At 34.8% G+C, this 13,043-nt stretch overlaps 1 protein-coding gene across 3 annotated transcripts; it reads left to right on the forward strand.

Moving 5' to 3' along the window:
• The first annotated feature begins 515 nt into the window (after nucleotides 1-515).
• LOC148681101 (uncharacterized) lies at nucleotides 516-9,969 on the forward strand. 3 transcript variants are annotated; one of them, XM_088650497.1, is made up of 3 exons: nucleotides 516-618; nucleotides 1,498-1,647; nucleotides 8,047-9,969. In XM_088650497.1, exons 2-3 carry the CDS (start codon nucleotides 1,563-1,565, stop codon nucleotides 9,207-9,209), a joined length of 1,248 nt encoding a protein of 415 aa, XP_088506623.1. In that variant the 5' UTR covers nucleotides 516-618; nucleotides 1,498-1,562; the 3' UTR covers nucleotides 9,210-9,969. The 3 variants fall into 3 exon arrangements, with proteins under 3 accessions (XP_088506623.1, XP_088506622.1, XP_088506624.1); XM_088650496.1 differs by having other exon boundaries at nucleotides 516-568; XM_088650498.1 differs by lacking the exons at nucleotides 516-618; nucleotides 1,498-1,647 and adding an exon at nucleotides 5,420-7,952.
• The last annotated feature ends 3,074 nt before the right edge of the window (nucleotides 9,970-13,043 follow it).

The following is a 13,043-nucleotide window of genomic DNA, read 5'->3' on the forward strand; positions in this document are numbered from 1 at the left end:
CAATTATACCGTGTGCCTTCACCATTATTTAGACAAACTAAATATTTTGCCACTTACTGTTGCAGTCATGACTTATTGATACATTTCTCCCTCATTTTCCACTTTCCGCTATATCTGCTCTCTGTCTCTCTCTCACTCTCTCTCTATCACACACAACACACACACCTTGATTATAAATGAATCATTGTAAATACACTGATTATTATTTGTATTACTGTTTTATCTTAAAATGTTGATTGTTAAATGTAAAGTATATTCTGATCTATTTTGTATTGATTTGTATGAATAATATATGTTGAACAGTAATATAATGTATTGAATATTAATGTGATATATTGAATAATATGATGTATTGTTAAAATGTTATTTACTTATTATATATAAATATCTTTCTTTTTTATTAGAGAGAGAGAGAGCAAGGGGAAGTTGAAGTGGAAAACGAGAGAGAAATGTATTAATAAGTCATGACTGCAACACTAAGTCGCAAAAAAGCGAGACTTTTATTTTGGCGTGGTGTGTGACGTCATAGGGCTGCGCTGCTCCCGCACTGCGATTCAACAGAAGAAAGGTTTGTTCTAAACTTTTACACAGATATAAACGGATTGATTAACGTTTCAGGTTCATGTTGACAATTATTTTAACCCATTACACAACTTGATATCATTTTACTCAAAGTAATTAACGTCAGGGCTATTGTTTGTATAAAGTGTAAAGTGTGAAATGTGTGTATTAAGTGTTTTACGCAAGATTTAATGCAATTTATTAAATAGCATAGCATAATGTCATTCTATTATAAGTATACAAAACTATATATAAAAAATGGAGTACTAGTTTTAATCAGCTCATTTGATAGAGGTAAAGTTGGTTTTATATTCACACATTCAGACTTTCCCCTTAATAATATAATTTCATAAAAGTATTATTTGCAAACTCTAAATAGTAAAATCATATTAGCAACCAATGACTATCAAAGTACAACATTGTTCACAGTCAAATAAACAGTGTTATTGTTGTTTTCAAGTCAGACTTGCATGCTAATTCCGCTCAAATATTCAAAGTAATATGGTAAACAATATAGAGACTTCTAAATGAATGAATGTGGGAATATAAAACCAACTTTACCTCTATTATATTGTTTATCATGTTACTTTGAATATTGAACAATAACACTGTTTATTTGACTGTGAACAATGTTGTACTTTGATAGTCATTAGCTGCTAATATAATTTCACTGTACAGAGTTTGCAAATAATACTTTTATGAAATTATATTTTTATGGGGAAAGTCTGAATGTGTGAATATAAAACCAACTTTACCTCTTTTAGAAATAAATGTCATGTGTGGCTATTGTTTCTTGCTCAGGCTTACTCTTTTACTCGATTTCTTTTTGTTAATTACTCTCATAAAGAAACTGTTGAAGAGAAGTTATTTTGTTTCTGTTTATTGTTTTATTTATTTTAAACAGGACATTTTTATTGTTTTGTTCATTTTAAACAGGATAAAGTGTCCAAAGGCAGAAAGAAAATCCTGCTGAAGCGACTGATCTCCACACTGTTATAAAGATGGCGTTTATTAAAGAGGAGAGTGAAGATGTGAAGATTGAAGAAACATTCACAGTCAAACAGGAAGATCTGCAGGAACAAACAGGTTGAGTTTCATTTTCAAAAGACCAACTCAGTCATTTGATCCTCATTCAGATTTTGTTTTTAAATAATGACAATGCTAAATTACTGCTAAACCATCTTGCAGCCCTGAGTGTGCTGCCTAGTTCTCTTAAATATATAAGTAAAGTTGGTTTTATATTCGCACATCTGGACTTTCCCCTTTATTTTAACATCATTAATTGTTTTGTTTAAAACACACAAATACAACAACATTGATAAAGTCTTATAAGCTGTCAGTCATAGAGGTAAAGTTGGTTTTATATTTGGATATTCAGACATATATGTTTCTTTATTTAACCAGATAAAAACCCATTAAGATCAAGATCTCATTTACAAGGGTGACCTGGCCTAGAGGTCCCCAACACACGATTTATGAAAAAATATATATTTTTAATAATATTAATAATAATAAATATACATTTTATATAATATAAAAATACAGTTCAGTTGTTCAGCTTTACCACATTTCAATATATTAAAAACACATACATTGAGAAATTGACTGTTGTGGTTTGTTAAAAAGGATAGAGCAAAACAATGTCATAGCAACATTTTTATTTCAGACTGAAGAGTATTCCAGGAAGAGGGGGCGGCATGACTGATGGCTCGCTTCCCTATTCCAGTTCGAACCCAGGGAACAGTCAAATGATAAGATTCACTTGAACGTAGGACATACTGGCTTTTAGACTTATGAAGAAGAGAACATTGGGTGTCCAGTGGGTGTACATTATTACATTCAGAGAAGGGCACTCAGCTTTGGCATACAATTCACAATGTTGAATAATTCTTTGACAGCCTGTAACAAACCTTAGAGCAGTGGTTCTCAAAGTGGGGGTCGGGACCCCCTGAGGGGTCGCGGGGCAATGAAGGGGGGGTCGCCTGGTGATTTCCAAAAATCTATTTATTTTTAATAAACCATAAGAATTAACATATTTTATCCATAACTATACTGAAAATAAAAATAGTCGTTTATAGTTACTATATACTATATAGTTACTATAGTAGCTTATAGTTACTAGTTCTATTGGATTGCGACCCCTAGGGCAATTACATTATATTAAAGGCAGCAATAGCGTCAGATGCATTTTGATTTTATAACATCAGGTTATACCTTCTGGCACATTTAAAGCACTGACACAAATTTAATTGGTGTGTCTGCGTCATTGCATGCAAGGTTTCTTTATTTATAACCACCTCAGAGGATATTGGGGGTTGCGAGTCACTGGCATTGTTATTTTGGGGGTCGCGGGCTGAAAAGTTTGGGAACCCCTGCATTAGAGCACTGTGATAGATGGAGTTTAAAGGCTGAAGACATTTGGTTGAAGCCTTCATATATAAAACATCACCATAGTCAATCAATGGTAAAAACTCTTCTTTATACTATAACTTTATAAAAGTATTATTTTCAAACTCTAAATAGTAAAATCATATTAGCAGCAAATGACTATCAAAGTACAACATTGTTCACAGTAAAATAAACAGTGTTAATGTTGTTTTTAAGTCACACTTGCATGCTAATTCCGATCGAATATTCAAAGTAACTTGGTAAACAATATAGAGACTTCTAAATGAACAAATGAATGACTGTGCGAATATAAAACCAACTTTACCTCTATCTCCTAAATACACATAAGCACTCATTGAAAGACAGAATGAGTTTCTTTCTTGTTACTTGTTCTCATGTCTTTTGTCATTATTTTATGTATTATTAGTCTCCCATTTTTTCTACCTTCTTCTACCTTGCTTTTCTTGTTCTTCTACTGTTTGTAAAGTGTGCTTGAGCACTGGGGCTATGTAAAATAAATGTAAACAATAATTTTTAAAAAGGTTTAAAATGAGCTTGCGATATTTGACCTACAGTATTCTTATAGAAGATATCTGCTATTACGGTGATGGTGTTGACTTAGTACTTTCCATTTGCATATGTCACATTGATCACAATTTCTCAACATCTTTATGAATTTAAACATGTTTCTAGGAGTTGTTACTAGTTCTCACAGATAGTATCTGAGTTTTGCTACCGAATCTGGCCAAAACCCATACAATCACCAACAATCCATCTCAATAAATCCTTAAACTTTTCATTCAAAAAGGTTATTTTAACTCTATTTATCATAATGGTTTAACTATTTTCCTTACAATAACAGTTGTTTAAGCATTCTCCATGCATTTACTGCTGAGGTCATTGACCTTGACAGAGTGTTTTGCATAGATTTAGTTTATTATAGTTTATAAAACTTTTAAAACATTTTTATTTTTTTAAATAAAGTTTATGTTTGTAAAAAAGTATGGATATAAGTAATGCTTTCTTTTTTACACAATATTTAAATATTTATCTTTGGCTAAAATGTTTATTTTTTATTGTATTATTAAATGTATTAAATTATAACATTTTTTGATAATTAAAAAAAAACCATTAGCCTTTAGCCTTTTATGAGTCTAAAATTTAATTCATAATGTTCTTAAAAATGTCTTAAGTCTTACATTTAACTAGGTGAAACCCTGGTTTAAAGTATGTCAAAAAAATTGAATGCCCCCAATTTTAAATATGCTGAATGAAATGGACACTAAAATAATTAATTATCATGAAAACAACATTGTAAAACTTTTTGCTTACGACTTTATTTAAAGGCTGAATTTTTAGATCCTAAAAACTTAAAGGTGTTATGGTGCTTGGGTATGAGACGTTTTCAAGGTATAAAACTGTCAAAACTTTCTATACCATTCCTACTGTATAGGTAAGTTTTTTTTTTTTTTTTTTTTTTTTTTTAAGTTTTTTAGGACAACAGTATCTCAAGCAGAAAAGATATCCTAAGATGCTGTTTTAAATCGTAAAGAAATCTGTGTTTTTGAAACAAATGAGGACAACAGTAGTAATTGATTCATTTAAATGATTTAGCCTGACATGTTTACTGCTCCAATATTTAAAAAGTTTCTTAAAAGAAAATATTGTGTGTTCAAAAGGGGAAAAAAAGTGTTTGGTTTTTTACCCAGACATTTAAAAGAAATTATTTTAGAGCTGTAATCACAGTATTGTGAAACCGTGATATTTTTATTCAAGGTTATCATACCGTCAGAATCTTACACTGGCCCTTGCCTAAAGCTCTTGATGTTGCAAAGTCATATTTTCTAATTGTATTGTTTTTCTTTGTATGTATAGTCACAAACACACTTTTTTGTAGAGCAAGTACGATGACCGTTTTCTGCCGTTTATTATTCCTGGTATCTCCAATAGGCAACTGAATTGGAACTTCTAAATCAATAGTATATGAGATTAGGGGTCTGTTCTTTGTACGTGGATTACTCAATTAGCTGGATATGGTTACTGATGATTTGACACGATCCAAGATCATTTCGTTCTTCAAAACTGATCCGAGAGTTGTTGTCATAGCAACAGTTCTGGTAGCTTAAACCAACTTGGGAGCAGGCTCATTTCATATAAACAGGATTAGATCGGGTCAGTTTAAGCAAAGAAAATACTGAAAGTATGTACCGAATTCAGTTTTTTTTTTTCTTACAGTAGTAGTTACATACACTTGAGAAAATAGTAAAAAAATAATAATAATTATATATATATATATATATATATAATTATTTTTTTTTATACAAATATGCAGTCATGAACATGTTTTGACAGTAATATGACTGTGATTTGATGCGTCACAAAAGGTGCAGACGCATTTACCAATATCCAAATGGTTTTGTAAACAGTTATTCTTTACACAGAATAAAAAACCGGCTACAATAATAAAGAAAATCCGCTTTAACTGTAAAACTAAATAAATTGCTAAATACTATTGACACATGAAAGTGTAAAGCCTGCAGCCCACAACAAAGGTGAAAAGTTATTGCGTGTCATATTTAACAAACCATTGACTATGAATTTTATGTAATTTTATTCACATAGATAATTGAATATTAATCAGATGATGTCATTATGCTGCTGTGCCGTCAGCCAATCGTTGCATTGATGATCATAATTTCGATTGATAGATCAGTCCTTCACAACACGGGCAGTGATCTTATATCAGTTCATCCAGACTTTTAAATCTGATTCACAAGCTTGTTTGAAGAACCAAATTTGCCAGAGATCAGTTATCAAGATTAAAAGATCCAGGATCTGCCAAATCATCTTAGATCATTTATGCGAAGTCCAAAGAACACCGGGTCACTACTATGACATGATTGACAATTGTCGCTGTTTGTCATTTTGCTCCGTTTATCCTGAGAGCTGATGCTGAGTATTTTCAGAGCGTTTCACACTTCAAACAGTTGGCATTGGCAAACCCCGGGTTAACATTATTATTATTTGTAGATTTACGTTGTCACTGTCCCTGATTGGACAAACAGTAGATGACCTTTTTAGATGGCATTTCTGCATCTTGTCAGGTATATAAAATGTCATCATGTAGGTCTTCAGCTAATCAGTTTACAGCAAATGTGGCATTAAGCATTTGCATAAGTTCATTCATTCATTTTCCTTTGGCTTAGTTCAGGGCTATTCAATTATTTTGGCATGGGGGCCGGTTCATGAAAAGCATCCCAAACGAAGGGCCGAAAAGATATGACTCGTTATATAAGTGATGACACAACTCCATATAAGAGCCCATATGGTGTATTTTGTGCTGATAAAGACACCCACGATGGCTTTTTCTACAATAAAATGTTAATATATTGTATTTTAAAACAACTGCACTGTCCAGTTGACTTTAAAAAAAAATTTTTTTTACAAACATTTAAAAAATTTTCGCACAACAAAAGCAGTGCATTGCTGAAGAAGGCTTCTTCTACATTCAGACACATTCATATGTTATGTTTTGAACAGCAGAGCAATTAGTGATGCAACAATAAAGATTTTGGTTGTACGATATAATCTGAAGAATAATCATGCTTTCACAGTTATCACGTCTAATGTAATTTAGAACAACTAGCTTTATATTAGGGAAGTAGCTATTTAGATTAGCTGTTGTTATCATCTGGGTTCATGCGTATATAATCATTTTAATAATAATTCATCTAACATATATTTTGTTTACATTTCACTAAAAGGCACGGTCAAATCTCACCGTGAGATGTTTTCTACTGTGTGCGCCCAGACAGAGGCAAGCGCGTTGCTCTGCTTGTGCGTGCATATTGTCATTCTTACATTAGAAATAACAAACTTGCAAGTGGAAAAGACGTGATATGAGAACGGCCGCTGCTATAGTTAATCCTGTGTGTGTGCGTATTAGCCTCGGTGTACATACTTAGAACTTAACTAGCGCACAGTTGGCAACTTGCCATAACTTTTCTGTGCAACAGAAATGTGGCTTAGAGAAGCCTTTACGATTAATTAACTGTGACAAATTAAAGCGCAGTTAATAGTGAAATCAGCTAATCGTTGCATCCCTATTATTGATTACAGTGCATTGTACAAAAGGCATTTTCTACAAAACATATCCAAATGTTTTCAGCTGTTCGAAACGCTCTGCGCAGCCTTTGCAGCTCATACTAAACTGAACAGACGCACGTCACTTCATAGCTATAGCGGCCGTTTTTCGACTGAGCTAAATTTATTTTTGATGTCTTGGTCACTATTTGGAGGGCCAGAACAAATTGCCTCGGGGGCCGGGTTCGGCTCACGGGCTGCTAATTGAATAACCCTGGCTTAGTTCCTTTATTTATCAGGGGTCGAAGGGGTATTCAGAATGAACCACCACCTTATCCTGCATTTGTTTTGAACAGCAGATGCCCTTCAAGCTGCAACCCAGTACTGAGAAACATTTGCATAAGTTATATACAATAATGCAAACTCACAAATATAAGCGTGAATTATCCGTACTTGCTATGAACATGCAGGATTTGTCTCTATCAGGTCTTCCAAAAAAGTTAAAAATGTTTAAATCCAGTAGAAGATGCACATGAGGGAACACAACACGAGTAATCTAGAGCGAGTGCATTTGATCATTTTCATTTAAAGCCACAGGCACAAAAAGAGCTTGGTTTTCCTCTGACCCCAAAATTAAATATTCTGCAAGGTATATGATCTGATTTTGAGCCGAAACCTCAGACACATTCTGGGAACACCAAAGACTTACTTTACATCTTGTAAAAAGGTTCATAATAGGAACCCTTTAAAGTGATAGTTCATGTAGAAATGAAAATAGACTTACCATTTACTCTTCCTCTTGTGGTTTTAAATTTCTTGATTCTGGTGAACACAAAAGAAGATATTACGAAAAAAACACTGGGTTACTTTGTGTTCCAGAAGAAAGGAAACGTTTAAAACCACATGATGGAGAGTAAATGGTGAGGTCATTTTAATTTTCCGGTGAAACATCCATTTAATGCTTGTCGCTTTGAGCCTTCATTCTAAAGTTCACTTTTTTGTTGTTTTTTTTAGACCTGATGATGCTGAAAGAAGAGACTCATCAACAGAATGAAGTGGAAGAGAAACACCAAGACATACCGACTGATGAAAAACCCACACTGACTAAAAAGACTTCATCACACAGAAGACATCTAAATTACAAGTCTGAGTGTAATTTCAGCTGTAAACAGAGTAGAAAGAGTTTCAGTCAAAAGCCAAACCTTGATGTTTACATGAGAGTTCACAATAGGGAGAAACATTACACCTGCAAACAATGTGGAAAGAGTTTTCCTAAAATCCATTTCCTTAAAGCCCACATGAGAATTCACATTGGAGAGAGGTCGTACACATGCCAACAGTGTGGAAAAATCTTCCATTATGCAAGAAACCTGGCAGTGCACATGAGAATTCACACTGGGGAGAAGCCTTATTCTTGCCCTCAGTGTGGAAAGAGTTTTAAACAAAAAAACAACCTTGAAGTGCACATGAGAACACACACCGGAGAGATAAGTTTTACTTGCACACAGTGTGGGAAAAGTTTTGCTAAAAAACAAAACCTTAAAATCCACATGAGGATTCACACTGGAGAGAAACCTTTCACATGCACAGAGTGTGGTAAAAGTTTCAGATGTAAAAGCACATTCAATATCCACAAGAGAATTCACACCGGAGAGAAACCTTACAGATGCACAGAATGTGGTAAAAGTTTCCCAAATAAAAGCACATTCAATAACCACATGAGGATTCACACTGGAGAGAAACCTTACAGATGCACAGAGTGTGGTAAAAGTTTCATACGAAAAAGCACACTTAATTACCACGTGAGAACTCACACCGGAGAGAAGCTGTTTGCATGTGTTCAGTGTGGAAAGAGCTTCACAACCAAACTTAGCCTCATGAATCACATGAATGGTCACACTGGAACCATAGTGTTCACATGTGATCAGTGTGGAAAGAGTCTCACACGCAAAGACTCTATTAAGCGACACATGAAGACTCCCTCAGGAGAGCGTTTTAGATGCAGTGACTGTGGAAAAGACTTTAAACATGAAAGAAGCCTCAGGGCACACATGAAGCTTCACAATGCAGAGCAGAGTCCTCAACATTTAGGCCTTGTCCACACAAACACGGGTATATTCAAAACAACAGCTTTTTCATGTAGTTTGGCTGTTCATTCAAGTGAAGTTTATTTATAAACTACTTTCGAGAGGATCACATGCTTATGATTGTCCATGGCTGGTCCTGCATTAGCTAAAACATGATTCACCAATCAGATGATTCCTAACTCACTATAAATAACCAAAGTTTCTTAACTCTGTTATCTTCATCTTGAAGAATCCCCCTCCCACCCCTACTGCCCCTCCTTTCTAGATATGTGCCAAAATGGTTCCCCATAGTCGAGCTCTTAGAAGCCATATATGTCCTTTTAGCCATCTCTATATCTGTCATTACAACAGAAACAAGGCGTTCATGGTGATCTACCTGAGCTCAAACTCCCCTCTCACCCTGCTTACGGGAGGGAGTCCAGAGCTTGAGTATCTTATGAGCTTAGGGCTCTCTTCCGGGACAAGTGTGAACTCTTGAATACATGTCAAGTTACTGGAAATTAAACCCTTTGAACACCTGAAGATGTAAACTCAATAACTGAAGAGGGGTGAAGATTTTGAATAACTGTTTTGTAGTGTAGATCAGGGGTCACAGCCCAGTACCAGGTTGTGAGAGTTGCTATCGGGCTGCAATAATGCAAAAGACCTCTATATGTTGATAGATTGTATGACTTGTTTCATATGCAAACAAGTATCTGCATCTGAAAAGGTGTGAACCAAATGACCTACAGGAGCTCAAGAATTGTGACCCAACCAAAGCAGTTGGGTAATCTCTTACTTGAAGATCGATGAGTCGACATCACTGATGAGGAACTGCACTATTGTCTTCAATAAAGTCTTCTACCCGTAATAACTTTGTTCAGCTTGCTTACTTTATGTATTAGAGTCATCTGTATATTGGTGAACCACCCAAGAACAGTTTAGCCAAGTATAGCAAAATCTAACAATGCGTTTCAACTTACTATAAACCGATAACCATATTTCTGCACATTGCACAGTTGCAAATTGTTTATTAACTTACCAATCAAATGGTCAGCTCTGAAAAGAGAATTAGAAAGATTAGAGAGGAGAAAATGTTTAAAACACTACACATATATTTTGATTGACTAATTTGAAAAAAGAAACAAGTTTTCTTAAAGGGCCATGAAACCCCCTCGTTTCAGCAGTGTGTTTTCACACCTCTACTTTGGAAAAAGTCAGAAAAGTGGGCGTGTCCAGCTCTGTTTAGGGGGGAGTGTCGGAGGAAGAAAAGAGGCTTGGTATGGGAGTGTCTATTTGGGCGCGCTAAATTTCAGAGTCAAAACACACAACCACAGCGGACAATGTGACTGTGTTTACATGAACATCTGTAGTCGAATTATTTGCCAAATTATTAAATGGTGGACTTTAACTGCAGTTTGGCTCTTTCATTCAGGGAATTCATTCATGTCCCTCCCGACAAACGTGATATTTGATTCGAGGCGCTGCTCTAAGCGTGTATTTTTCATGCAATGTTTGATACCGCACGGCGAATGAGAGAAAAAAAAACTCAGCCTTTCCCGGAAACTTAGATACATACGGCAGGTAGCATCAGAAAGCCGTGTGTGTTATTCCGGTCACAAAATCCAACACGAGGTTATTGTTTGGTTGTAACTGTTAGTGCTAACTATTGCACTCGATGCAATAGTTTGTTTGATACGAATAAAATACGAAATGAATAAACAAAGAGCACTGGTCGCTCACTTACCAAATCTGTAGAGACAGGACAATCACCAGCAACTAGAGCCGCGTCTTTATGAAGAGGAGACTACAAGCGAATCTGGATCTCAGCGTTTGCAGATGAGAACAGCTCTCAGGTAAACAATAATCCTCCTTAGACACGTAAGTTATTGTTGTCGCGCACACTGTTAATCCACGCGTGAGTCTGAGCTCTCACAGAGAGAAAATGAAAACAAAACTTAACTGCAGCAAACTATAAAAGCAACACTTCACGCTTGTTTTGCCAACACAACGTGGCGTCTTTGTCGTCTACACTCTGACAGTAATGAATATTAATGAAGTTGCACAATAGAGCGCGCTGATTGGTTTAAACCAAGCATTACTCATGCATTAATACATCACACTGTCAGACGTAATAAGACACACTCAGGCACAGACACCCAGTCTGCACGCTGGAATACACGCTATTATGTCATGACCGTGACGCAGCTTCAAAAATTAGTTTCAAACCGGAAGTACGAATTTGCTTGAAATACACATATACAACTGTCAACAGCTCAAAAAATGTGTTTTGGTGTTTCGTTACCCTTTAATGAAGACAAAATAAACTTTTCTGTAGACAAGCTTTAAAGGTTTCCTTTAAAGATGCGTTCATGTGAAAACACATTCCTACAAATAAATACATGTATAGGAAATTCAGTGTCGCTATTGTGAATGCGAACATGAGTGATTTGTAGGCTCACATGCTAATACTAGTAATACAAAAACCTACATTTATGAATGAAGAATTTTGCAAAGCATAAAACTTTGTTAACCAGGTAATGCTGTGTACAATTTTCTTTAGTTACACTTTAGTGTTTGTAGCAAAAAGGCTTAACATGGATATTGACATGAGACATTCTGTCTTGTACATGAGTATATGCAATTGTAGAATATATGCTTAGTGGTTTCAATATGACTCTCACAACATTGACAATTGACGAGAGTTATCTTCAGTATCACATTTTAATCTCCGGAATTCTTTTGATGGATACACATCATTAATCATTTTAAACTGAAGCTCTTTCATTTTGGGGAGAATTAGATAAGAAATGTACCTTGTTCTTATTTTTTCTAATTCATAGGAATTAAAATCTAAAAATGACGTCTGAGCTGATTAGGATGAAGCCTTTGAATAAGAATATTCTTTAAAAACGTACTATTACGTTTTGTGTCTAAAACATTAAGTGGCCAAAAACAGAAGAGAAAACTACAGAATAGTGTGAAAGAATATCTCTGATCAATACTATGATGTTTTTAGGAATATCATTAATTATTGTGTAAAACTCTTTAGGGTGAGAAGCAAAACCATGTTTGAAGCAGAAGTTTTTGTTATTCTCACCCCAAAGGCATCAAAATCTGAAGCATGGTCAAGCACCTTACGCATCAGTATTGAGGATGCCATGCCCCTTGGCGACGCTTAAAGCCTCGTATAGATGTCAATGCATTTTTTAAAACCTGGTTTACACCTATTATCGCAGTTTTCTTATTTATAAAATGTGTAATTTTTGTTTTGTTCATAAAAAGCGTCTGTAAACTGGTTCAAGACAACTGTAAATAAAAATAAACCGGCCAAAGTGTCTTTTGTTCACTGATGAGTTCAACTGTGCTCCATGAGGCGTGCAGCCATATGTGGTAGGTAATGCTGCATAATATATTTTTTATTGGAGGTTAGTTGGTGTTGATAAATATGTTATCATTTACTTCACATATATATATATATATATATATATATATATATATATATATATATATATATATATATATATATATATATACACATATATATACACACATATATATATGGTTGGCATATTGTTGTTTTGACCTATTGATGGGACTCTCTCCACTAGCCCTCCAGTGAGTAAGGCATGTTGGAAACCCTGAGATGGAATGGATTATTCAGCTTAAATGAGTGTATTTTTCACTTAAGGACAGTTGTGGCTGCCGGAAATTAACTTGATTGGTCACGACCGGTTTATGGTGTACAACATACACTGTTAAAAATTGTCCTGTTAAAAAACAGTAAAATACTGGCAGCTGCAGTTGCCAGCAATGTACTGTTATTTTACAGTTTGTTGCTGTAAAAATACATGGACTACATTGATTTACACAAGTGAACTCATTTTGCTCACTGAAAGCAACTGCCTCAAATTGGTCAACTGCTGAATGAGTTTATGAAGTAAT

The sequence above is a fragment of the Danio rerio genome, chromosome 4, assembly GCF_052040795.2.
Source record: "Danio rerio strain M-AB ecotype USA chromosome 4, GRCz13ab, whole genome shotgun sequence".
Taxonomy (NCBI): Eukaryota; Metazoa; Chordata; class Actinopteri; order Cypriniformes; family Danionidae; genus Danio; species Danio rerio.